Below are 27895 nucleotides of genomic sequence, written 5' to 3'. Positions count from 1 at the left end.
ATACAAATTTATAAATAAACCCAATCCTAGACATGTATTTATAAAAAAACCCAAGCACTATTTAAACATATAAACACACCCAAAATCAACTCCAAAGTCAACTTTTTGGGTGTGTTTATAAATGGGTTTTGAGTGTGTGTAATGATGGGTTTTGGGTGTGTTTATATGTTTAAATAGTGCTTGGGTTTTTTTTATAATTTCAACCTCCATTTTGGGTGTTTTAGTGAAACTCCCTATATAAAAACCGATTCTTTTTTGAAATTATTTAAGAAATTGTATAGCCGTCCAACTATACTCGTTTTTACCTTTTTTTAAAAGAAAATCGTATAGCCCCCGGATTTATAGTTTTGACATGTGGCACCTATGTGCTGGGCGCGTCTTTTTTTAATATATAAATAGTATAGTCGGGTGGTTGTACTTTTTAGAGAGAAAATTTAATCCCGGAAATGTTGCCGACATAGACATGTGCCGACGAAATTTCGTCGGGACAAGTTTTTTATAAATTTTTTAAAATTTAAAAAGAAATATAATTAGTTTCGTTACTTTCTTTTTTTTGGCCTACTACTTTAATTTAATATATGTAATTAAGTAATGTCTTAGCCTTTTTGAATTACTTTAATTAGTAATTATATGTTAATTATTTTTTAATATATAAAAAATTATAGAAAAAGTCCACAAAATAATTAATTTCTATTTATTAAGTCTTTTTGGAAATCATTTGGGTGTCTTAATTAAATTTCTCCATAGCCCAAGAGCTGTATCCATTTCTATTAGGCTATTACTTGAGTATCTATTGTCTCTTTTTGATTTTTTACTTTTTCAGAGTTATTACCCGTATAAACATTTTAGTACTTTCACTTTTAATAATGTATTATACACGTACAAACGTATTTCTCATGTTTAATATACCTATTTTTTTAAATTACAATAAGACACACAAAATTCACGTATTATACACATAATTATCATATATTATTGAATAAAAATAATATATATTTGGCTGTACTCAGTTTTTCCCTAATTGTCTTTTAAAAATATGAATAAAAATAGTATAGCCGATGGGCTATACTAGATTCTTTTTGAAATTTGTTAAGAATTTTTTTACTGTTCCAATTCATTTATTCATTTTTTTTTATAAAGAGTATAGCCGCCAGGCTATACTCTTTAAATATCTAATGGGTGCCTTTTTGTTTTTTAAATTTTTTCTCCCTGATTTTTCTTTGTCAATAAGACTAGTATAGAGCATTATCCATTTCGTTTAGGCCATTACCAAGGTATATCTATTGTCCCCTTTTGATTTTTTACTTTTCCAGGGTTATTACCCGTATAAATAATTTAGAATTTTCCCATTTGATACTTGTATTATACACATATGTACGTATTTTTTAATAATACTTATGTTTTTCGTATACATCTTAAAGACTCGGTATAATGAAAGCAAAAGTCTAATACATGTATTGTACGCATACGCACGTATTTTAAAGATTATTTAATCAGAGAACAAAAAACAAAGTCCACAAAATAATTCATTACTATTTACCAAGTAATTTACAAAATCAGTAAAATACTTAGGGCATGTTTGATATTCAACTTGAATTCAACTTTTTAAACTCGAAAAAGAATTTAATCCAAGACAAAGAAAACTTGTTTGGTAGCCCTATTTTTACAAACTCAAACTCAAGAACAACTAAAAAACACCACAATTATTAAAAACAAAAAATATATGTTTTTTTAGTTTTTTTCTGACAACCCACAAGTTCTCAAATTTTTAAGATTTGAAAACAGTTTTCAAGTTGCATATCAAACAAATTTTTGAATCTTAAAAATAGATTTGAGAACTCCTTGTTTTTAAGAAAAATAAAAGTTTTTGAGTTCCCTATTTGTATAGGATACCAAATGCCCCCTTTAATATTCACTAAAGAAATAATAATTGAAACATAATTACTAATTAAAGTAATTAAAATAATTAAAATAAAAAGGCTAAGGTATTACTTAATTACATGTATTAAAGTAAAGAAGTTAGCCAAAAAACAAAAGTAGAGAAAACGTAAAAATTTAAAAATAAAAAAAAATAAAACAGTATAGCCGCACGGCTATACCTTTAAAATACCCGATTTACCGTTCCATGCCTTTAAATAGTATAGCCGCCCGGTAATACTCGTTAAATATTATTTTTGAGCAGTATACCCGTCCGGCTATATTCCCAAAATCGATTATTTTAAAAGTATAGCCGTCCGGCTATACCCTGCGGATAGCAAACTAATAAAACACCATCTTCCAACCAAATTTCGTCGGTATATACCTGTGCCGATGAAATTTCATTGGGAAAAAAAAATACAAACTTATTATCTTTCGCGCCTATCTTTAAATGTCTAATGGATGCCTTTTTGTTTTTTAAATTTTTTCTCATTGATTTTTCTTTGTCGATAAAACTAGTCTAGAGCATTATCCATTACGTTTAGGCCATTACCAAGGTATATCTATTGTCCCATTTTGATTTTTTTTACTTTTCCAGGGTTGTTACCGGTATAAAGAATTTATCATTTTTCCCATTTGATACTCGTATTATACACGTACGTACGTATTTTAATGATTATTTAATATCAAAGAACGAAAAACAAAGTCCACAAAATAGTTCAAAACAATTCATTACTATTTACCAAGTAATTTACGACATTAGTAAAATATTTAAATATTCACTAAAGAAATAATAATTGAAACATAATTACTAATTAAAGTAATTAAAATAAAAAGGTTAAGGTATTACTTAATTACATGTATTAAATTAAAGAAGTTGGCCAAAAAACAAATGCAGAGAATATAATTTTCGTTTTGGTGCCTCTTAATTAAATTTCCTCAGAGTCCAAGACCCAAGTCTTTGATTAATATAATTATTAGGCTTAATTGCTACAGTGCCCCCTTGAAACATTGGTCAATTCTCACTTATCTCCCTTAAAGTTAAAGTGACTCACTTTGCCACCTTGACCGATGTTTTGTGTCTCACTTTTTCCCTCACTGGCAAGTCTGTTAAAAATTCTGTTAAAAGTGCTGACGTGGCACTAATAGGACCCACTATTTTGCTAAACTAAGTGCCATGTGTGAAAAAAAAATAATTAAAAATTAAAAATTGTCTTTTAAAAAACTTAATTTCTGTCTATATTTTTTTAACTTCTATTAGTTGAAGGGGTAATTAGGTCAATCAATTATTTAAAAAAATTCATTCGTTTTTAAAATAAAATCTTCAAATTGAAAAAAAAAGAAAAAAGAAACCCAGCCAAAACCAATTCCACCCCATTGCGACCTCCCAACGACCCATCACTTTAACTTTAAAGGGGATAAGTGAGAATTGACCAATGTTTTCGGGGGTGCTGTAGCAGTTAAGCCTAATTATTATGAATGAAAGTCATATTCAAAGCCTCCTATAGCTAAGCCCATTGGCCCAACTCTTCAATGTTAACCACACTTATTCAAACATCATGGTGCTTTGTTTATAAACACCATTATAGGAGTATAGATTTTCGATGTGGGATTTTCACATAGGCGCCTCAAAAGATAGGCCTTCAAAGAAATCTATATTTGTATTGTTGGTTCAATATGGAATTATATTTAAAGCCCTTCAAGGTCTCCGTGATGCATCTGTAAATGCCCTCCAAGGTCTCCGTGAGAAATTATAGTATGGAGGGCAGAGTTATGGTTTTGATGTTGACTTCCATTCTTAGTAAATATAGGAATCAATTGAAAAATATACCTCACAAATTTTACCTTGCCTTAATAATGACCAGATGAGCTGGAAGGTTTACACCCCATGCCAATGGGCTGGTACAAACCAATACCTATAATTTTCCATGACGGGCTCTTGATGGTTGCTGGTTCCTTGATCTTCAGTGTTTCCTGTCTTGACCGTTTGGAGCAGTGCTTTCATGCCCCTTCCCCTGTTCATAGGAAACAGCAACCTCTTTGCATTTGGCTGATGATACAGAGTTTGAACTCTGCCCCACTTCCCTTTATCTTCTAACCTGATAGGATAACATTCTCCAATGAAACTTAAATCTGGTATTTTGTTATTCAAAACTGGCATTTGCACCATTAGATGGTTTGAATAAAGAATTTGTCATGGCCTTATTGCCCTTGTTAATTTTCGGATCCTTCCTGTTTTGATGTTCGTTTCTTTTTGATGGATTTGACCTCATGCTGAGACGCATATATAAAAACCTCAACACAAGATGGTATACATTACAAGGGCCAAGGGTCTCAGAAGGAGCCTAACCTGTGCTTTTGAATGATAACGTTAATCAGTTCCCCTTCCTGTTGGCTTCCCAGAATTAGCCTGGAATGACGTCGAAATTCATGGCCGCCCTTATGTCTCCACCGAAAGAGAAGATAAAGCCAAATGATACATCAATTGAATTTGTACTTGCATGCCATGACAACATCTCCCAATCTGTATGTATGTAAAACAAACACAGAAGATCTGAATGCTGGTAACAATATAGTACAGAGAGATAGAGATGGGGTCATATGTGTTCTGTATGTGGGGAGAGAGAGAGAGAGAGAGAGAGAGAGAGAGAGAGAGATTATATGTGTATTGTGGTTTTCACAGGTTTCTTGGCCTGCAAAAGCAAAATCCATTTGTAACCATGTGAACTCTGAAGGGAGAAACAAGTATATAAGAAAGAAAAGGGTAGGGGGATTAGACCTCATTAACACTTACCATTTCTGAGATGGGAGTGAAGAAGAAGAAGAAATAAATGTGGTTTGATGGCTGGCTGCCCCTATGATTGGGTGGCCTAACTTAGCTTCCCCTAGTCCTAGTCTAGTACGTCAGTCAGGCAAGCCTTACAAGCAAACAGCGGATCCTAATAGGCAGTCCATTTGAATGTGATTGTGTTTCTCACGTCATTTTTTTTATTTTCGAGTTTGAAAACTGCTTGTGAGCTGTGACTGTGTGAGTGAGTTCTGGTGCTCGTCAATCTCCCATATCCAAAACTGGATTGACTTAAAACATAACAAAATAAAATTAGGCCCAAAAGCCAACGAAATCTAGCCCAGTACAAAAAGGCATTGACTTGCAGACCAAAGTTTGATGCACTGCCGCTGAATTCGGCTTGCAAATATCCATTCAAGTAGGATGTAGAATAAGAAAATGAGAAAAGAAAATTCTAAGCATTTCCATTATAAACTTAGAGTTACAGCCTTCAAAGTAACAGAGCAATATTCTTGTCTTCTTCAAGTTGTGATCTCCGAGTATCATTATGAAGGGACAAGAGTCTCCAATTACTTTTGAGCCTCAATTGCTACGTTCACCCACAATATGAAATTCCTCAAGCATAAATGGTCTTCAAGTCCTGCTTCCAGGATAGAAATATTCGACACTGTTTTCCTTTACTTTGAATTGGAAATTAGACAGCTTATTTCTTGATCTCTCCCTCCCACTGTTCAGGACTGTCAACTGCAACCAACAAGAACAATGAGGATCATAACTTTCATAATCTCGTTCAATTGTATGGATATTAAAACCATTAAGAGGAGACCTTTGGGAAGTAATACTAAACAGGAAAAGTAAACTTGCTACAAGCGTAATTGGCAGGTCACCAGCAGCAAGCCGGCAAGCAATACTAATGGAAATAGTTCTCACAATTTTTCAATTGCTAACACAGGATTGTGATCTAGTGGACTCGACGGAGAAGATATAACTTTAGGCTCTTTATTTGTTATGGATGCAGGTAGCAGCTCAAATATCTTGACTTGGAAAGACAGACTTCAAATAGCAATAGACGCTGCACAAGGTCACTAAAAGATTTGTAACAATATTTTTGTTGTTAGCTAGCATCTCCTTAATTTCTTTTCTTTTCTTTTCTTTTAATTCAATTTTTGGGATGTGTTGTCTCAACTTGAAATGCAGGATTGGAGTATCGGCACTACGGCTGTAAGCCACCAATAATCCACAGGGATGTAAAATTAACAAACATTTTGCTGAATGAAAATTTCGAAGCCAAGCTATCTGATTTTGGACTATCCAGAAGTTTCCCCTCTAATGATGACAATCATGTATTGACCGTCGTTGCTGGCACTCCCGGCTACCTCGACCCTGAGTAAGTAATTTGTTTGTTTTTTTAAAGTTTATCCATCCCTTAATTGGAGCATTCAAATCAAATATTAGAAACTAAAAAATGTGATGTTTGATTTGCAAATGGTTGTAACTTGTACTTGAAGGTACAACCTATCAAACAGGTTGAACGAGAAAAGTGATGTTTATAGCTTCGAGGTTGTGCTGTTGGAGATTATTTCCTGTCGACCTGTTTACTCTTCAAGGGAACACGAAAGAATTCACATCAGTCGGTGGGTGAGCTCAATGCTTGCAGAAGGAGACATTTACGGCATCGTTGATCCAAGGTTGGAGAGACACTTCAACACGAACACTGTATGGAAGGCTGTGGAGATAGCAATGGCATGTGTATCTCCAAATGCTATAAAAAGGCCAACCATAAGTCAGGTGGTGGTGGAACTAAAGGAGAGTTTGGCAACAGAGATTGCTGGAACAAGGCAGAGCCATGAAACTGAGTTAACAAATTCCATTGAGATAAGGTCTGATAGTTCGATCTCTATGCTAAATCCCTCGGTTAGGTAGTTGAACTATTGCTTAGCTAGATCAAATCATGGGAGTTGGGATGTATTAGTTTCCTCCATTTTCTTTTTAGATCAATTATTTTTTTATGATCCTTTTGTTTAACTAAATTTGTTGTATTAATATTTATATGTAATAACTAATTGTAAGAGATTGATAGAAAACATCTATGCTCTATTATATTAAAGTTGGTGAGAGAGGCATGTACTAATATGAAAAGGTTTGATGTGTATAAAAAAAAGTGTGCGAAGCCGTGCAAGAAGACTTGAGATGAGAGGGAGAATAATAAAAGTCTCCTCCAAGAAATGAAATAGAAGCTAACCGAGAGCTTACAAAAAAACTCCTCTGTTTTTATCTTCAGTTTTTCCTCCTTTGCATTCCATTGCCTTATGCTTGATAAATTGTGCAGCTAAGTGTGTGAGTGTGCATATATGGGTTAAAATCCATATTCCAACACCTCTGACATGTTGTGTGTTCTGATCAATATCTAGGTAAAAAGTTTTGGCATTTCTTATTCAAATACAAAATTCCTCAACCACAAAGGAAAAAATGAAAAAACTTTTAACAAATTAATCTTTTGGTGCCTAGGATTGGATTGGATTATTGGTGTAGTTGGCGTGATACAAGTCATGATGTGTAAGTCTCACATCGGAGTAATACATACCACAATTATCACAGTTTGAAAATTAGGATTTGTTACTCACGTCATCCATGCTACTTGAGCTTAGCATATAGTTGATAAGTGCTTTTCTTTTTCTTTTGAGGACCTTTCCTATTCAGAGGGGCGATAATACGCTAAACTCACACACACAATACGTATGCTAGGACTCGAACTCAAGACTTTGTCTAGGAGAGTCATTACTCCAAATCACTACACTAATGGGTCCTTTGAAGTGCTTTTCTTTTTCTTGATAGTGCTTGGAAGATGCAATATTAATAAATCCACCCATTATTAACAATTGGTAGTGGTTTAAGACTGGGAAAAAAAAAAAAAAAACTAATAATGGATCTTTCAAGCCCATTGACCCTCGCAAGTCATGATTAATCTAATGGTAATGGATCTTTCAGCGACCTCTTCTTGCAAGGAGGATATGCATTTCAAGTTTCAACTGAAACAGCCGTGTTCCGGACTTCGGTTGTTGAGTCAACATCTTGTATTTTGTTCCCAACCTGCCAGTTGATTTTATTCTATTGTATCGATGGCTAATTCGAGGACATAACCGAAATTTCGTCATTAATTTATTTCTTTGTGAAAAAAAAATATACATTTGACTTTTTAAGAATATCCATGGTTAGGAGGACAACTGGAGGGAAGAAGCCAAGAATGTGACATGTTTTTTCACAGAAGGAAGGCTTTGAACGAGCTGATTTAAATAGTGCTTAATTTTCTTTTTAAGAAAAATCGGACAGAGAGAATGTAAAGAGAACTTTATCTGACAGTGATAAGCTAAATGTGGTTAAGAAAGGACCAACATTTATGTCTTGCTTCTCAAAGTTTAATGATGTCGCGTACAGTCAAGCAATTCCTCTTCACACTGCACCTTGGTCTTAGTTTTCTGCTCCTAGTTCATGCCCAGGATGATCAATCAGGTAGGAATATTTTGAAGGAAATAATGTTATCTATAATATATACATAGCTAATGAAAGCTTCTGTGTCTTTTTGTATGTGTGTGTCTATCTCAGAATTCGTTAGCATAGATTGTGGCCTGCAGAAAGTTACCTATACCGAAACGACAACAAAAATTCGCTACGTTTCAGATGCAAGCTTCATAGACACCGGTGAAAGTAAATCCGTGTTGAATGAGTTTAGAGACGACTATCAACAACCCTACTGGTCTCTAAGGAGCTTCCCTGAAGGAACCAGGAACTGCTACAACATAAACGTCACAAGCGGCATCAAATATTTGATCAGAGCAAGTTTTGTTTATGGGAATTATGATGGCCAAGAAAAAGCACCTGAGTTTGAACTCCACCTTGGAGCTAACTTATGGGAGTCAATACGGTTTGAGAATGCTTCCGTAGGAGCAGCAGACAAAGAGCTTATACATGTCCCACTGCGAAGCTACATACATGTCTGTCTGGTGAACACAGGCTCCGGCGTTCCATTTATATCAGCAATAGAACTCAGGCCTTTACTTAATGCATCTTATCCAACACAAGTGGGGTCGTTGGCGCTTGAGATGCGATTTGATACTGGTCAACTACCAACTGATTCTGAAGGATACAGGTGAGTGCCTAATCTCCTAGGAGTTAGATGATGAACATATACCTGGTCAACTTCTAATTGCTAATGAGACTGATGAAATATTGAAATCTATTTAGGTATCCGTTCGATGTTCATGATCGCTTCTGGGATGCCTATGACCGTGATGATTGGGCACAATTAAGTACATCACAGACCATTGACTCTGGATCTAGCAATGATTACCAACCACCTCCTATTGTGATGCGTACTGCTGCAACGCCAAGACATGCGAATGCTTCCTTGGATTTCTTCTGGCTGCCTGCTGATGACAAGGCATCATACTATGTATACATGCACTTTGCAGAAGTTGAAAAGCTACAAGCAAACCAATCCAGACTGCAATACATTACTAGGAACGGGCAGGTCTTTTATGATTTATTTGCTCCCGATTACTTGTACACAAATACTATTTTTAGCCCTGCCGCTTTGAGTGGAGGACAATATAATTTTTCAATCCGTAAGGCAGAGAACTCTACCCTTCCACCCATCCTCAACGCCATTGAGATTTACACATTGAAGGAATTCTTAGAGTTAGAAACAAACCAAGAAGATAGTAAGTCTTTCTTCCCTACACTAGCTTTCATACTCTCAGTTTAGTGTTTATATGTATATGATTGATTTAAATGAGATTTTCTGTTTGATTCTGAAAATCTTTTAATTAGTTGACGCAATCAACATCATCAAGTCAACATATAAGATTAAAAAGAACTGGCAAGGAGATCCGTGTGCCCCTCAAGCTTACTTGTGGGAAGGTGTAAAGTGTAGCTATCCTCAAAATGAGTCCCCAAGAATCATATCCTTGTAAGTATGCCTTCAAACAAAGTTACCGAAATTTTCATTCCCATTCCACTTATGTGTAGTAAATTGAAATTAATGGAACATGCAATCTGTAGGGATTTGTCCTCGAGCGGATTAACAGGGGAGATAGCTCCTTCTATATCCAACCTTACAGTGATTCAGACATTGTGAGTATATATGTCTTCCTGTGAATAAGTTACCAGAAGGCAGACAGCACATGATCAGAATTTGATTTAAATAAGTTGAGCTGTTCATTTCAGGGATTTATCAAACAACAACTTGACAGGACCAATTCCTGACTTTTTGTCTCAATTGCCAGAATTAAATGTCATGTAAGTCATTTGGTTGCCTGTATCTGGGAGGAAAAAACTACAAATCTTTTGTTATGAACAAAGTTTGGTGAAAGATTAGTGATTAATTTACCTTTGCAGAAACTTGGAGAAAAACAAGCTCGCAGGCTCAGTTCCAGTAGGACTGATTGAAAGAAGGAAGAATGGTTTTCTATCATTAAGGTGTGCTATGTGAAACCCATATAACCTTCAAATTTTGTTCTTAACTCCAACTCACCACAACACTGTGTTAGAAGTTTGATCCACACAGATACTAGTTTTCTATTTCTGTTTTCCTATTTCGTTTTTAATGACAATATTAAATGATGAGGTGTTTCCCTACAAACTAGTTTTGAGAATTATAACATATGCTACAGAGGAATTTATATTCTTTGGTATAACATATCAAAATCTAACTATTGTTGCTATCAACCATTTTTATGTCAGTTTGTGTGCAAATCCAAATCTATCCGGAAATGTTTCTTGCAAAAAGAAGCGCAATTTTGTTATTCCCGTAGTTGCGTCAGTCGCTGGAATCTCCATCCTCTTATTATCTGTAGCGGCTCTCTGTTGGGGCATTAATCGGAAAAGACAACCTGGTAAGACTTCCAAATATCTGTCAAAGTTCCTTTTTTTCCTCTCTCTTATGGCCTTAAAAATGAAGAATTACGACTTGACATCAGATATCCAAGTGCATTTCTTAAAATAATAATAACATTCTTCATAAATATATATATATATATGTATGCACATTAAACTTGTGATGAAATCTTAGGAGCTGTCACAGATGCAAATCCTATCATTGCACCAGTGAAGGCAACAAAACGACAGTTTACATACTCTGAGATCCTCCAGATCACCAACAATTTAAAGAGGATTCTTGGCAAAGGTGGATTTGGAACAGTTTATCATGGATGCATAGACAAAACTCAAGTAGCTGTCAAGATGCTTTCACCGTCTTCAGTTCAAGGGCTTCAACAATTTCATGCTGAGGCACGTTCGTTAAAATAAGCTATGCAATCATTTTGAGCTCAATCTTATATAATAAACTAAGATGTTTCGTTGGGGTCTCTTATCTTACAGGTTAATCTTCTGATGAGAGTTCATCATATTAACTTGACAAGCCTTGTAGGATATTGCAATGATGAAAATCACATAGGGCTTGTGTACGAGTACATGGAAAATGGAAACTTACAAGCATATCTATCAGGTTTGGCTGCAATTGAAACTATTCCATACCAAAATTTACCATTGTTTAGTAACTTCTAATTTGTTGGAAAACGACCGATAAATTACCGGAGGCTTTGATTTATTTTAGCACTAGAAATCTAAGTTGTGCAGAAACATTCCTTGATCTCCACATTATTTTTTATTTTCTGTGGATGCAGACAGCACTCCAGTTGTCTTCACTTGGGAAGGTAGACTTCAAATAGCTACTGATGCTGCACAAGGTGTGAAACTAACACCTCCTCTCTTTTTTCTTTTCTTTTTTTTGAATTTTTTTTTGTGATGAGAATTCACTGATGTCTGAATATGGAAATGCAGGATTGGAGTATCTGCACTATGGTTGTAGCCCACCTATTATCCACAGGGATGTGAAATCAACAAACATCTTGTTGAATGAATATTTTCAAGCCAAACTATCTGATTTTGGCCTATCCAGAAATTTCCCTGTAGAGGATGGGACTCATATATTGACAGGTGTTGCTGGCACTCCCGGGTACCTTGCGCCCGAGTAAGTTTTTTGTTTTCAGTCTGGTTAATGATATATCAAATTTAATCCCAAAGCATTTTAAATTCTAACTAATATTAATTTGGTATTGGTGCCCTCCAGTACTATTGTTTTATATACCCATCATCCTTAATATTCAAAATATTAGTAATGTCACTGAAGAAAATTAAAGATAAAGCAAGGACATGAATGAAAAAAGAAAGAAACCATATGTAAATGGACGTTCTAGCCAAATTCTTTTGCAGAAGATATGACTTGAGTTGCATGGTTGCTTGAAGGTACAATATGTCAAACAGGCTAAATGAGAAAAGTGATGTTTACAGCTTTGGGGTTGTACTGTTGGAGATTATCGCGGGTCGACCTGCTTTTATAAACACACATGAGAGAATTCACATAAGTAAATGGGTTGGTTTGTTGCTTCCAAAAGGAGACATTTACAGCATTGTTGATCCAAGGTTAGAGAGAAGTTTCAATGTTAGCTCTGTCTGGAAAGCTGTGGAATTAGCAATGGCATGTGTATCTAAACACCCCATCAACAGGCCATCCATGAGCCAGGTATTGGTGGAACTAAAGGAGTGTTTGGCAACCGAACTGGCTCGAACAAAGCAGAGCAGCAATCACACTGAAATAGGAAATTCCATTGAGATGATGTCTCAGAATTCAATCGCTATGCTACGTCCCTCAGTTAGGTAGTAGTACGTACTAAAATAATGGGATTGGAATATATCATTTCAATCCTTGCAGGTTGTATTATGTATGTATTGCAAATGTTTCATAATCAATAATGTATCTTCTTATCAAGAATTATGGGCATGATCAAAACTCAAATTGTATTGTGCACAACTTAACTATTTCAAATTGCCCATTTATTATTCCTATTTTATATATAATTGGCTATTAACAAATTACAATGGATGTTTCAAGCCTATTGACCTACTCAAGTCATGGAATCTACTAATAATGGATCTCTAACTCAAGCCCGTTGACCCACTAAAGTCAGTGATGCAAAAGCATAGGGGTGAATCAAGATAGATATTTATCATTTAATTAGTTATTTCATGATATATTGTTATTTTCTTATTTAGGTAGTTTTAGGATATCTTTTATTATTTATGTGTGATTTTATAATTAATTAGTTTACTTTTGGACCAAGCAGTCTTGGTGGCCAAGTCTTGTAAAGCCTATAAATAAGGCTATTGTAATAGTTGTAAAAAAATGGAATATTGATGATTAATGAAATAGTTTTATTTGTGGCATGGATTTGCTACAATATATGTGAGTTTGCATTAACCCTAAATTTCGGTTCTCGTGTATGTGGTTGGTGACCTGTGTCCTGATCTCGATCCCCATCAGTCAGCCACTTCCACATACATTTGAGTTGTCAGACAAAAATAAAACATTTGACTAGAACCAGCCCTGTCGTGGACTAAGATTAATCTAGATCAGTCAATTAATGTAGAGATTCGCGTCCTTCCCATTGATGGCTAGCCTGTAAGTATGGAAAATGGTAGCCATATCCATTAATTCAAGTAGGTATCAAAAGCCGTACCCAAGACCAGTCAAAAAAATTAGGAACAGTTATGGACAACTTGGGCACTCTTATATAAAAGAGGAATGTTATACAGATCACATTTCTTAATCAATCACTTATCACATGATATGGGAGTATACATGTCACGTCCAATTAGATTAGCATATGACCACTTGTGTACATGTTATGCCGGGTTGGGGGAGTGTGACTCTTCTCTCATCTTTTACTTATAATCCGGGTATTTTTAGAATGGACGGAGTTAAGTTCGTTTGAAGTTATCCTTTGTTATTATTCGGCTGCATCACAAAGAGGAGGATATAAAGCGAAGGGAGCACAAAAAGCAACAGGAGGGAAAATGCCAAGAAGGTGACAAGTCGGAAAAAGTAAGCCAAAGACAGCATAATTTAATAAAATTTGGTGGCAAGCAATAATCATACTAATTAATTAGAACGACAATAGTAATAATAAGTGCAAACGCAACCAGTATTGAAGTCATAGCACATTCATATAAGTTGAATTCTTTGCTCCTAACGAAGTTAGACAAAATGTTAATTGACTCACATGTAGTCATCTAAATCTTTTCTTTTAAAGGTAACGTAAGGAGATTCTTTTTTCACATTATGTGGCATTCAATACGTATGTGCTTACAATGATTTTAGATATAATTAGTTACATACCCATTTTTAGCATTAGTGTTATAGATAAATATTATATCATTTAATTTCTAGGGTTATTTGTAGCAATGGTCCCTCAACTATACTCAGAGTTACATTTTGGTCACTCAACTTCAAAAAAGTTACAAAGGTCACTCAATTAGGTGTTGTGTTGCGTCATTAGTCCATCTGTAACTATGTTTGGAGTTAAGTGACCAAAATGTAACTCCAAGTATAATTGAGGGACCAATGCTACAAATAACCCTAGAAGCAAATGCCTTAGAAGCAACAACGATCAAAGAGCTAATTCATGTCACACTGCGAAACTATATATACATATTTGTCTGGTGAACACAGCCTCCGAAGTTCCATTTATATCAGCGATAGAACTCAGGCCTTTGCCTAATGCTTCTTATGGAACACAAATGCCGACTGATACCTTGGCACTTGCCGTGCGGTATGACACTGGTCCAACAACACTTAATTATACACTACATAGGTGAGTGCAAAATCTCCCTGTTCACGATCAATAGATTAACTAATAACTAATGAGTGATGAAATATATATTTCTCCTGATTGTCTACGTTTTGTCTAGGTCTATGGTTTGGATGTCATGGACAAAAATACAACTCGGGTGTACTACTTTAGAGACCATTGCAACAATTTAGTCCAAAATATATTAATATTAATATATAAGAGTATTGTACCTGCAGCTAATATATGGTGTTGCAAATTTCCATTGGCCACTTACCCACAAACAAGTGCCAGTATCACCTTCAACGCAATACCCAATTAGAGAAACCAAGTTCGTATGGTGAACTCTCATCAACAATTTCACATGTTTGAGTTAAAATAGGTCCCACATTGGAACATTAGAGTTCCTTGGAGGTCTTTATAAGACTTACTCTTGCAAATAGAGTAGTTTGGATTGGCCATGCAAGTAGCCCAATTGAGTGGTTTGTGGGTATGACCTTTAGGTAAATGGTTAATTAATATATATTTAATTAATCAAAAAGTTGGCCTTGGGCCTTGGGGCTCTTAGGCTCCGTGATTTAAATTAAACCTGATTCATTATTCTAGTGGAGCAAACGCCATATTTAATTTCATTATTCTAATTGTTGTTTAAAATATAATTACTAATTAAAGTAATTAAAAAAGGCTAACATATTACTCAATTACATATATTAAATTAAAGAAGTAGGCCAAAAAAGAAAAGTAAAGAAACTCATTTTATATTTTTTTAATTTTTTTAAAAAATGAAATTTCCCAAATGAAATTTTCATTTTAAAAGGTATAGCCGCACGGCTATACTATATATATATAGGGACGGGCCCAGAGCCTAGGTGCCACGTGTCAAATACTAATTTTGAAACAAAATTGTAGGAAAATGAGTATTGCCGTACGGCTCTACTATATCTTAAAAAATTTCAAAAAGAATCTAGTATAGCCGGGCGGCTATACTATATATGTATGTGTACAGATCCGCCAGCAATTATGAGCCACGCGTCAAACGAGTTGAACTGGGTTTTTTTTAGGGAGTTTCACTACCACCCAAAATGGGGGTTGAAATTATAAAAAAACTCAAGCACTATTTAAACATATAAACACACACAAAACCTATCATTACACACACTCAAAACCCATTTATAAACACACTCAAAAAGTTGACTTTGGGGTTGATTTTGGGTGTGTTTCTATGTTTAAATAGTGCTTGGATCTTTTTATAAATACATGTCTACGATTGGGTTTATTTATACATTTGTATTTTTTTTAAGCGTACAGCCGCACGGCTATACTATTTTAAAAGCAATTACGGAAAAATGAGTATAGCCAGCCGGCTATACGGTTTTTAAAAAAAAAAAAAAAGTATATGTCATTTTTATTCAATAATATGTGAGAATTATGTGTTCAAAGGTTAATTTATATATATAAATATATGTATATATATATATACAGAGACACACACTTAATTAATCAAAAGGTTGGCCTTGGGCCTTGGGGCTCTTGGGCTCTGTGATTTAAATTAAACTTGGCCAGCTATACTCTTTTTTTTTTTTAGTATATGTTACTTTTATTCAATAATATGTGAGAATTATGTGTTCAAAGGTTAATATATATATATATATAATCCGGGTATTTTTAGAATCGACGGAGTTAAGTTTGTTTGAAGTTATCCTTTGTTATTATTCGGCTGCATCACAAAGAGGAGGATCTAAAGCGAAGGGAGCACAAAAAGCAACAGAAGGGAAAATACCAAGAAGGTGACAAGTTGGAAAAAGTAAGCCAAAGACGGTATAATTTAATAAAATTTGGTGGCAAGCAATAATCATACTAATTAATTAGAACAAAAATGCAAACGCAACCAGTATTGAAGTCATATCACATTCATATAAGTTGAATTCTTTGCTCCTAACGAAGTTAGACAAAATGTTAATTGACTCACATGTAGTCATCTAAATCTTTTTTTTAAAGGTAACGTAAGGAGATTCTTTTTTCACATTATGTGGCATTCAATACGTATGTGCTTACAATGATTTTAGATATAATTAGTTACATACCCATTTTTAGCACTAGTGTTATAGATAAATATTATATCATTTAATTTCTAGGGTTATTTGTAGCAATGGTCCCTCAACTATACTCAAAGTTACATTTTGGTCACTCAACTTCAAAAAAGTTACAAATGTCACTCAATTAGGTGTTGTGTTGCGCCATTAGTCCATCTGTAACTATTTTTGGAGTTAAGTTACCAAAATGTAACTCCAAGTATAGTTGAGGGACCAATGCTACAAATAACCCTAGAAGCAATGCCTTAGAAGCAACAACGATCAAAGAGCTCATTCATGTCACACTGCGAAACTATATATACATGTTTGTCTGGTGAACACAAATGCCGACTGATACCTTGGCACTTGCCGTGCGGTATGACACTGGTCCAACAGCACTTAATTATACACTACATAGGTGAGTGCAAAATCTCCCTATTCACGATCAATAGATTAACTAATAACTAATGAGTGATGAAATATATATTTCTCCTGATTGTCTACGTTTTGTCTAGGTCTATGGTTTGGATGTCATGCACGAAAATACAACTCGGGTGTACTAGTTTAGAGACCATTACAACAATTTAGTCCAAAATATATTAATATTAATATATAAGAGAATTGTGCCTGCAGCTAATACATGGTGTTGCAAATTTCCATTGGCCACTTACCCACAAACAAGTGCCAGTATCACCTTCAACGCAATACCCAATTAGAGAAACCAAGTTCGTATGGTGAACTCTCATCAACAATTTCACATGTTTGAGTTAAAATTAGTCCCACATTGGAACATTAGAGTTCCTTGGAGGTCTTTATAAGAATTACTCTTGCAAATAGAGTAGTTTGGATTGGCCATGCAAGTAGCCCAATTGAGTGGTTTGTGGGTATGACATTTAGGTAAATGGTTAATTAATATATATTTAATTAATCAAAAAGTTGGCCTTGGGCCTTGGGGCTCTTAGGCTCCGTGATTTAAATTAAACCCGATTCATTATTCTAGTGGAGCAAACGCCATATTTAATTTCATTATTCTAATTGTTGTTTAACATATAATTACTAATTAAAGTAATTAAAAAAGGCTAACATATTACTCAATTACATATATTAAATTAAAGAAGTAGGCCAAAAAGAAAAGAAAAGAGACACATTTTTTATTTATTTTTTATTTTTTTTAAAATGAAATTTCCCAAATGAAATTTTCATTTTAAAACGTATAGCCGCACGGCTATACTATATATATATATATATATATATATATATATAAAGGGACGGGCCCAGAGCCTAGGTGTCACGTGTCAAATACTAATTTTGAAAAAAACTTGTAGGAAAATGAGTATTGCCACACGGCTCTACTATCTCTTAAAAAATTTCGAAAAGAATATAGTATAGCCGGTCGGCTATACTATATATGTATGTGTACACCGCCCGCAATTATGAGCCACGCGTCAAACGAGCCGAAGTGGGTTTTTTTTACGAGTACAGCCGCACGGCTAGACTATTTTAAAAGCAATTAGGGAAAAATGAGTATAGCCAGCCGGCTATACATTTTTATTTTTTTTAAAGTATATGTCATTTTTATTCAATAATATGTGAGAATTATGTGTTCAAAGGTTAATTTATTTATATATATATATACATATATAGCTTTCATTGGGAATGAAGACCTAAAAAATAGATGGTTTTGATGATTGGGAAAAAATATTGTAGGGTACCCTAAAGAGCGTCCATCAAATAAAATTATTTGAGGGATCTCTCAATAAAAGAGGAGTGTGTATAAATATACAGAGACACACACTTAATTAATCAAAAGGTTGGCCTTGGGCCTTGGGGCTCTTGGGCTCTGTGATTTAAATTAAACTCGGCCGGCTATACTCTTTTTGTTTTTTTTTAAGTATATGTCACTTTTATTCAATAATATGTGAGAATTATGTGTTCAAAGGTTAATTAATATATATATATATATGCAGAGATACACACTTAATTAATCAAAAGGTTGGCCTTGGGCCTTGGGGCTCTTGGGCTCTATGATTTAAATTAAACCCGGCCGGTTACACTCTTTTTTTTTTTTTTAGTATATTTCACTTTTATTCAATAATATGTGAGAATTATGTGTTCAAAGGTTAATTAATATATATATATATATATATAAACAAAGACACACACTTAATTAATCGAAAGGTTGGCCTTGGGCCTTGGGGCTCTTGGAATCTGTGATTTAAATTAAACCCGATTCATTATTCTAGTGGAGCAAATGCCATATTTAATTTCATTATTCTAATTGTTGTCTAAAATATAATTACTAATTAAAGTAATTAAAAAAGGCTAGCATATTACTTAATTACATATATTAAATTAAAGAAGTAGGCCGAAAACGAAAAGTAAAGAAACTAATTTTATATTTTTAAATATATTTTTTAAAATGAAATTTCCCAAATGAAAATTTCATTTTCAAACGTATAGCCGCACGGCTATACTATTTACATACATAAGAAGGGACGGGCCCAGGTGCCACGTGGCAAATACTAATTTTGAAAAAAATTTAGGAAAGTGAGTATAGCCGCACGGCTATAGATTTCTTAAAACATTTCAAAAAGAATCTAGTATAGCCGGTCGGCTATACTATATGTGCACAGACCCAGCCAGCGCTTATGCGCCACGCCGTTATACGAGTAGCACTGGCTTTTTTTAAACAGTACCGCCGCACGGCTATACTATTTTTCAAAGCATACCCTTTTTTTTTTTTTTTTTTTAAATATATGCCATTTTTATTCAGTAATATGTGATAATTATGTGTTCAAAGGTTAATTAATATATATATATATATAGACACACACTTAATTAATAAAAAGGTTGGCCTTGGGCCTTGGGGCTCTTGGGCTCCGGGATTTAAATTAAACCCGATTCATTATTCTAGTGGAGCAAACGCCATATTTAATTTCATTATTCTAATTGTTCTTTAAAATATAATTACTAATTAAAGTAATTAAAAAAGGCTAGCATATTACTTAATTACATATATGAAATTAAAGAAGTAGGCCAAAAAGAAAAGTAAAGAAACTCATTTTATTTTATTTTTTTAAATGAAATTTCCCAAATGAAATTTTCATTTTAAAACGTATAGCCACACGGCTATACTATATATATATATAAAGGGACGGGCCCAGAGCCTAGGTGCCACGTGTCAAATACTAATTTTGAAAAAAAATTGTAGGAAAATGAGTATTGCCACACAGCTCTACTATCTCTTAAAAAATTTCAAAAAGAATATAGTATAGCCGGGCGGCTATACTATATATGTATGTGTGCCAGCAATTATGAGCCACGCGTCAAACGAGCTGAACTGGGTTTTTTTAAAGAGTACAGCCGCACGGCTAGACTATTTTAAAAGCAATTAGGGAAAAATGAGTATTTTATTTTTTTTAAGTATATGTCATTTTTATTCAATAATATGTGAGAATTATGTGTTCAAAGGTTAATTTATTTATATATATATATATATAGCTTTCATTGAGGGATCCCTCAAATAAGCTTATTTGAGGGACACCCTTTGTAGAGCCCACTCCAGATTGTATTTCACTAATCCAAACCGTCTATTTTATAGATACTCATTCAAAGATAATCTCTATAAAAAATCATTTGAATCCGATATCATTTGACCATTCAATTGAGTTATTGAAATTTTAGTACTTTCTTGAAGCACCGTGTTCATTGATTTTGCAAGACACAATTGGATGTCGAAACGGTTTCCGATTTGTCTAAATTTTTGTAAGGATGATCTATGAATGAAGACCTAAAAAATAGATGGTTTTGATCATTGGGAAAAAAAATTGTAGGGTACCCTAAAGGGCGTCCATCAAATAAAATTATTTGAGGGATCTCTCAATAGAAGAGGACTGTATATATATATACAGAGACACACACTTAATTAATCAAAAGGTTGGCCTTGGGCCTTGGGGCTCTTGGGCTCTGTGATTTAAATTAAACTCGGCGGGCTATACTCTTTTTGTTTTTTTTTAAGTATATGTCACTTTTATTCAATAATATGTGAGAATTATGTGTTCAAAGGTTAATTAATATATATATATATATATATATGCAGAGACACACACTTAATTAATCAAAAGGTTGGCCTTGGGCCTTGGGGCTCTTGGGCTCTATGATTTAAATTAAACCCGGCCGGCTACACTCTTTTTTTTATAGTATATCTCACTTTTATTCAATAATATGTGAGAATTATGTGTTCAATGGTTAACTAATATATACATACATATATATATATAGACACACCTAATTAATCAAAAGGTTGGCCTTGGGCCTTGGGGCTCTTGGAATCTGTGATTTAAATTAAACCCGATTCATTATTCTAGTGGAGCAAATGCCATATTTAATTTCATTATTCTAATTGTTGTCTAAAATATAATTACTAATTAAAGTAATTAAAAAAGGCTAGCATATTACTTAATTACACATATTAAATTAAAGAAGTAGGCCGAAAACGAAAAGTAAAGAAACTAATTATATATTTTTTAAATATATTTTTTAAAATGAAATTTCCCAAATGAAAATTTCATTTTAAAACGTATAGCCGCACGGCTATACTATTTACATACATGAGAAGGGACGGGCCCAGGTGCCACGTGGCAAATACTAATTTTGAAAAAAATTTAGGAAAGTAAGTATAGCCGCACGGCTATAGATTTCTTAAAACATTTCAAAAAGAATCTAGTATAGCCGGTCGGCTATACTATATGTGCACAGACCACCAGGCTTATGCGCCACGCCGTTAAGCGAGTCGCACTGGTTTTTTTTTGACAGTACCGCAGTATACTATTTTTCAAAGCATACTTTTTTTTTTTTTTTTATAAATATATGCCATTTTTATTCAGTAATATGTAATAATTATGTGTTCAAAGGTTAATTAATATATATATATATATAGACACACACTTAATTAATAAAAAGGTTGGCCTTGGGCCTTGGGGCTCTTGGGCTCCGTGATTTAAATTAAACCCGATTCATTATTCTAGTGGAGCAAACGCCATATTTAATTTTATTATTCTAATTGTTGTTTAAAATATAATTACTAATTAAAGTAATTAAAAAAGGCTAACATATTACTTAATTACATATATTAAATTAAAGAAGTAGGCCAAAAAAGAAAAGTAAAGAAACTAATTTTATATTTTTTTAATATTTTTTTAAAAATGAAATTTCCCAAATGAAATTTTATATATATATATTTTTTTTTTAAGTATATGTCATTTTTATTCAATAATATGTGAGAATTATGTGTTCAAAGGTTAATTTATATATATATATATATATACACAGACACACACTTAATTAATCAAAAGGTTGGCCTTGGGCCTTGGGGCTTTCGGGCTCAGTGATTTAAATTAAACTCTGCCGGCTATACTCTTTCTTTTTTTTTAGTATATGTCACTTTTATTCAATAACATGTGAGAATTATGTGTTCAATGGTTAATTAATATATATATATAGACACACACTTAATTAATAAAAAGGTTGGCCTTGGGCCTTGGGGCTCTTGGGCTCTGTGATTTAGATTAAACCCGATTCATTATTCTAGTGGAGCAAACGTTATATTTAATTTCATTATTCTAATTGTTGTTTAAAATATAATTACTAATTAAAGTAATTAAAAAAAAGGCAAACACATTACTTAATTACATATATTAAATTAAAGAAGTAGGCCAAAAAACAAAAGTTAAGAAACTAATTTTATATTTTTTTAAATTAAATTAAATTTTAAAAAGGGACAGGCCTAGGGCCTAGGTGTCACGTGTCAAATACTAATTTTGAAAAAAAAATGTAGGAAAATGAGTATAGCCGTACGGCTATACGAGTTCTTCAAAATTTTCAAAAAGAATCTAGTGTACCCGGGCGGCTATACTATATATGCATGTGTACAGACCCGGCCAGCGCTTATGCGCCACGTGTCAAACGAGTAGCACCGGTGTTTTTTTTAAGCGTACAGCCGCACGGCTATACAATTTTTTAAAGCAATTAAGGGGAAAACTGAGTATAGCCGGCCGGCTATACTATTCTTTTTATTCAATAATATGTGAGAATTATGTGTTCAATGGTTTATTAATATATATATATATATATATATATACACACACTTAAATAATCAAACGGTTGGCCTTGGGCCTTGGGGCTCTTGGGGCTCTTGGCCTTTGTGATTTAAATTAAACCCGATTAGTTAATGAATTATTTTAAAAAAATATTTTGAGTTTGTCCCATATATTCGCAGAGAACATTCATATCCTCATTCTTCTATAGCCGCAGAGATAAACCAAAACATTTCGCTAGAAATGAAAGCCCAAGTGCTAGGACTTTGATTTAGAAAGTTGTATCCTAGTGGAGCAAACGCCATATTTAATTTCATTATTCTAATTGTTGTTTAAAATATAATTACTAATTAAAGTAATTTAAAAAAGCTAACAGCTTACTTAATTACATATACCAAAGGCTTAATTATGTACATGCCCCCTGTGCTTTTACGTTTTTCTCAGATTACCACCTGTGGTGGAAAACGTCTCAAAATACCCCCCAACGTATAAATAACCGTCTCAATTTACCCCATCCGTCAAATTTTTTGACGGTCCGTTACGAACAGTGGGCCCCACTTCGTTTTAACCTTTAAGCTGTTCGAATAAGGGTTTCTCAGTTTGTAACAAAGGGGAAATTGGGTTTAGGGTTCATTGGAGAAGAGGGTTGTTGTCAAAATCTGAGGGTTCCTTCGATTTTGGGAGAAATTGGAGAAGAAATCAATTCTTTGTAAAACTCTGAGGTGGAGTTTGAAATTGGAAGATTGTGGAGTAGAAGATTTGGGATGATGGAAACAGGAGAGAAGCAAGGAGAAGGAGGGCATGGCCAATGGTGTCATTGTGGGAAGTTAGCACGGATGCAGACTTCTTGGACCAGTTCAAACCTAGGGCGAAGATTTCTAGTCTGCCCAAAGTCAAAGGTAAGCATGTTTAAGATAAAATTTTCAGTCATTATTTTGGGCATCACAAATTGATAGAGTTGTTAGTGATGAAATTGTCAGTGATTGATGAAATTTTCAGTCATTTTACCACCCAAATTTTCAGTCATTGTTCTTGGTTGATACAGGGAAGGGGAGAAAAAGGATGTAGGTTTTTTCAGTGGTTTGATGCAGAAATGTGTGAGCGTTCAAAATCGTTGATACCTGGTTTGCTGAGGAAGATTGATAGGGTGGAGAAGGAAAATGCAAATATTCGAGCAAAGTCAAAAATATTGTGGGCTGCTATGTTGCTTTCGTGGTTGGTGGTGTTTGCCATGAAGATGAATTAGGCACTTTGGCAGTAGTTCATTGGGCATTGTAATTTGATACCTGATGTTAATGTAATGTAAGGCATTTTGGCAGTAGTTAAGCATTTTGGCAGTAGTTAAGCACTTTGGCAGTAGTTTAATGGGCAAATTTAATTTGAGAACAAATGCTAATCTAATGTAAGACACTTTGGCAGTGTAATGTAATGTCATTTGGTGTAATGTAATGTAATGCTAGTTAAGTTTACTGGATATGTAATTTGTTTAGGGGTTACAAATGGTGACATGAATGGTAAGCTGTTTAGAGGTTACAAATGGTGACATGAATGTAATGCTAGTTAGTTAAGTAATGTAAAGCTAGTTAAGTTTGATATGTGATATGAATGGTAAATTGAATGGTAATTTCTTGATGAATGTAGAAGAAGATAACCAAAATTCAGTTTTCCCTAAAAAAGCAGGACCTGCCTTCTTTGCCAAAGTTTATGGTGGATATGTAGCTTTTGGTAACATGCCAAAGTTTACTGGAATCTGGAAAGCAAGAGGCAAGGCCCAAAACTAGCAAAAGCACCTGTCATTATAAGCACAAACCAAAACAGAACAGGTTCCAAAACAGAACACAAACCAAAACAAGTTCCAACCATAACAGTCTTATGAATATATGCACAAACCAAAACAGGTTCCAAAACAGATTCCAACCATAACAACCTTAGGAAATATGCACAAACCAAAACAGGTTCCAAAACAGATTCCAACCATAACAACCTTAGGAAATATGCACAAACCAAAATAGGTTCCAAAATTGGTTCCAACCATAACATACATTAAATATTCAAGTTCCAAAACAAGTCCAACCATAACATACATCAAATATTCAAACCATAACATACATCAAATACTTAGGTTCCAAAACAGGTCCAACCATAACAGGTTCCAAACATAACAACCAACAACCATTAAAGTCTTCCACAACATTCAAGGATGAAAAAAAGGATCTTTGACAAAATGGCTCCTCTGTTGATCTTTCATCCTCTTTCGACGTTGTTGTACTCGAGATAATTTGGAAGGTTCAGGTGTTTGAGATGGTTGGGATTGAAAAGCATCAGCTGCTTCAGATGGTTGGGATAGAGAAGCAGCAGCTACTTGAGATGCCTGGGATTGAGAAGGCCCTTGGGAAGTGCTTGACTGTTTCCTTTGCCTTAATTGCATACTCTGTTGTCCGCCACTTTGGTCTCCACCATCTCTCCTTCTTACCTAAAACAAATAGAGGCTTAGAAGTTTCCATGATATAAAATTTTGATGAGTGAAAACATAGTTGAAACTGTGGCACTTACTGCAAGTTTGTCCTTGGCAATGTTCCTCTTCCTAGTAGGCTTTATGTTGGGATTTCTAGGTTCCTAATAACCAAAGTCATCAAGTCAGAAACCAAATCAAATACATTTAAATGTAAAGCAATAATTCTAAAAACCACATACCTTACAACTACTTCGATTATGCCCTTCTCCACCGCAATTGGCACACTTTAAAGGGAGGTCATACCTAGGAAGCTTATATGGATTAGAAGGAAGTTTAGGTTCTTCAACAGATTGTTTTCTTGTCTTCTTAGGCCTACCAGGCTGCTTGTGGTATTTCGGAGGGAGTAATGGAGGTAAATTAACCTTCATCCACTGATATTGGCTAGTCATAGGCATAATCATTGGTTGATAGGCTCTCAAATAAGCCTCTTTCTTGTACACTGCATCACAAAAGTCCTCTGGATTCCCATGAAACCAACTTATTGCAGCACATGCATGCAAACATGGTATTCCATTCAAATCCCAAGCATGGCATGAACAAGAGTGGCCATTCAAATCAACAGCAAAGGTGCGGCCACTATGGTGGATTACTTCAAACTGATTCTGTCCAGCAGCCTTAGGAATGCACCACTGAGCTTTTGCTTTGTTTTTCTCTAATATCTTTCTAATTCTTGGCCCAACTTGTCCATGCCATTTCTCACAGAGAACCCTTCTTCCCGCCATCAACAACATTATATACAACCGAATTCTTTCTAGCATAGTCAGAATAGGCTTGTCTCGGGCATCCAGTATGCTACGGTTGAATGCCTCACATAGATTGTTCATAAGCATGTCACACTTGGAATCACTCTTGAAATATGCCCTACTCCAATGCCTAGGATCTTTCTCCATGAGCCAATCATGTGCAGGTTTAGACAACTGCAACATCTTTGTCATCTCTGCATGAAACCATGGCACTGTTGTGGCTCTAGCAATTGCTTCCATTTGATGTTTCAAGGCAAGACCTCTATGTTCCAAATAGAAGTTCCCATATAGATGTTTCAAACAATGTCTATGCTCTGCCTGAGGGAATAGAGTATCCACAGCATCTATTAACCCTTTTTGTTTGTCAGTCATAAATACATAACCATGGCTATTTGTAATATTGAGATCACCACTCAATAATTCTAAAAACCACAGCCATGTTGAATTGCTCTCAATCTCTACATATGCATAGGCAAGTGGAAACATTCCGTTGTTTGCATCAACTCCCATTGCAGAAAGCACTTGCCCAGGGTGAGGCCCTTTGACATGACACCCATCCAAGCAAACCACAGGCCTGCAACCATCTAAAAACCCCTTCTTGCAGGCTGCAAGACAGATGTAAATTCTTTGAAACCGTGGCCTATCACCTTCCATTTCAGATTTAATGATAACTGTACTTCCCACATTCCTGGTTCTTAACTCATGACAATATTCCCACAAGACTTCATATTGTTTGCTGTAAGACCCCTCTACAATGTCAACTGCCATGGCTCTTGCTCTGTACACAGTTGCTCTAGATGGTCTGTAACCATAGTCTTGGTGAACTTGCTCTACAAAAGAAGAAGCAGTCCAATTTGGATTGAGCCTTAACTGCCCAGAATATCTTTCAACCAACCAGCCAGCAGTAGCATGTATATTTTTAGTCCCCTTGCTACAAACATGTGTAGGATTAAAGGTTTTCACCTGCAGGTAAGTGCTACCACTAACACTTGAAGCATAGATAACAAAAGGACAGCTCTCTTCACATACTGCTCTTATTTTGTTACGATCATTATGCATAAAAATCAACTCCCTTCCACAATTAATGGAGTATATCCTCACAGCTTTTCTAAATAACTCGGCAGTTGCAAACCTTAAACCTATTTTGAAACTTGGGTTTCCCATATCAATTTCAGGTCTGAAATCTTCACCTTTTGGCATCCTCTTCTTCTTCCTTCTTACTTCACCCACTGCATCATCTTCACTTTGTGAACTATTTGGGCAGGTAAGTGTAGGTGACTCTTCTCCATTGTCTGACTCATCATTTTGCTCTGCATTAGGATCATTGTCAAAAATACTATGATCCACATAACCTTCAAACCACTTATCATCATTCTTCAATAATTCAATCTCTTCATCACTCTGTGCATAGTCACTGTCTTCAAAGTCTGGATCACTGCTATCATCATTCTCAGAACAAGAATATTCTTTATCACTGCTATCATTCCCCACTTGGCTTGAAGTTAAGCTCACTACCTTCAAGTACAAAACTACGACTCTGCTATTGCTTTTAGGTACCATGCTCATACAAGCTAAAAGTGTACTATCAGATATTATTTGAATGAGTCTGCTAGTTCCAAACTCTTCACCATAAAAACTCACATCATACCCATCGTCCATATCCCAAATCTTTAGCCATTCCAAATAGCTCTAACATGGACATATAGTCAACCTCACAGTAATCAAACCAACTGACTTCACCACCTAAATAAGACCACTGACTGTCCTTTCTATTTTTCACTAGTTTACCTCCATGGAAAAACTTAAATGTGACAACGTCATCAGCATCTTTATCTGCGTAACAGGAACATTCACTTAACAAATGGAAAAAAACACACAAAGAGAAAAGAAGGACCACACAAAGGATAATACAAGGAACACCCAAGGACCACATAAGGTATATTGGGGCCAGCACAGAATAAAAAAATATATGAAAGAACAAAAAAATTTCCAGCAACACACCACACTAGGAACATGCAAGGACCACACAATGATCACACCAGAACCAGCAGAGTCAAAAAGTATACAAAAAACAAAAACAAA

The 27895-nt window shown here is 34.6% G+C and overlaps 2 protein-coding genes and 2 long non-coding RNA genes across 4 annotated transcripts; 2 read left to right on the top strand and 2 right to left on the bottom strand.

Moving 5' to 3' along the window:
• The first annotated feature begins 7994 nt into the window (after window positions 1-7994).
• LOC103329200 (LRR receptor-like serine/threonine-protein kinase IOS1) lies at window positions 7995-12640 on the top strand. The gene is made up of 13 exons (XM_016793632.2): window positions 7995-8215; window positions 8309-8852; window positions 8948-9423; window positions 9533-9671; window positions 9764-9835; window positions 9929-10000; window positions 10100-10180; window positions 10445-10596; window positions 10773-10990; window positions 11081-11207; window positions 11386-11448; window positions 11543-11732; window positions 12008-12640. Exons 1-13 carry the CDS (start codon window positions 8077-8079, stop codon window positions 12420-12422), a joined length of 2688 nt encoding a protein of 895 aa, XP_016649118.2. The 5' UTR covers window positions 7995-8076; the 3' UTR covers window positions 12423-12640.
• A 10389-nt stretch (window positions 12641-23029) lies between these two features.
• Window positions 23030-24024, top strand: LOC103335928 (uncharacterized). The gene is made up of 2 exons (XR_016126186.1): window positions 23030-23454; window positions 23601-24024. It is a non-coding gene; the product is annotated as an uncharacterized LOC103335928 (long non-coding RNA).
• An 864-nt stretch (window positions 24025-24888) lies between these two features.
• Window positions 24889-25305, bottom strand: LOC148918220 (uncharacterized). Its single transcript, XR_016125897.1, has 3 exons — window positions 25250-25305; window positions 25109-25171; window positions 24889-25028 (listed from the first exon to the last, which is right to left on the bottom strand). It is a non-coding gene; the product is annotated as an uncharacterized LOC148918220 (long non-coding RNA).
• A 2-nt stretch (window positions 25306-25307) lies between these two features.
• On the bottom strand, window positions 25308-26693 carry LOC148918219 (uncharacterized). The gene is made up of 2 exons (XM_089050513.1): window positions 25433-26693; window positions 25308-25313 (listed from the first exon to the last, which is right to left on the bottom strand). The coding sequence occupies exons 1-2, from the start codon at window positions 26579-26581 to the stop codon at window positions 25308-25310; spliced, it is 1155 nt and encodes a 384-aa protein (XP_088906639.1). The 5' UTR covers window positions 26582-26693.
• Between the last annotated feature and the right edge of the window lie 1202 nt (window positions 26694-27895).

This window comes from Prunus mume, linkage group LG4 (assembly GCF_029339155.1).
Source record: "Prunus mume cultivar Tortuosa linkage group LG4, ASM2933915v1, whole genome shotgun sequence".
Classification (NCBI taxonomy): Eukaryota; Viridiplantae; Streptophyta; class Magnoliopsida; order Rosales; family Rosaceae; genus Prunus; species Prunus mume.
The sequence above is the reverse complement of the archived record's forward strand: the minus strand, read 5'-3'. Positions and strand labels throughout refer to the sequence as shown.

Bases quoted from the DNA above. Each gene is read 5' to 3' on its own strand.
- LOC148918219 (XM_089050513.1), bottom strand. From the start codon at position 26,581: ATGGCAGTTGACATTGTAGAGGGGTCTTACAGCAAACAATATGAAGTC.
- LOC103329200 (XM_016793632.2), top strand. From the start codon at position 8,077: ATGTGGTTAAGAAAGGACCAACATTTATGTCTTGCTTCTCAAAGTTTA. The intron at 8,216-8,308 runs GTAGGAATATTT...TGTCTATCTCAG, and splicing joins TGCCCAGGATGATCAATCAG to AATTCGTTAGCATAGATTGT. The intron at 11,449-11,542 runs GTGTGAAACTAA...ATGGAAATGCAG, and splicing joins AGCTACTGATGCTGCACAAG to GATTGGAGTATCTGCACTAT.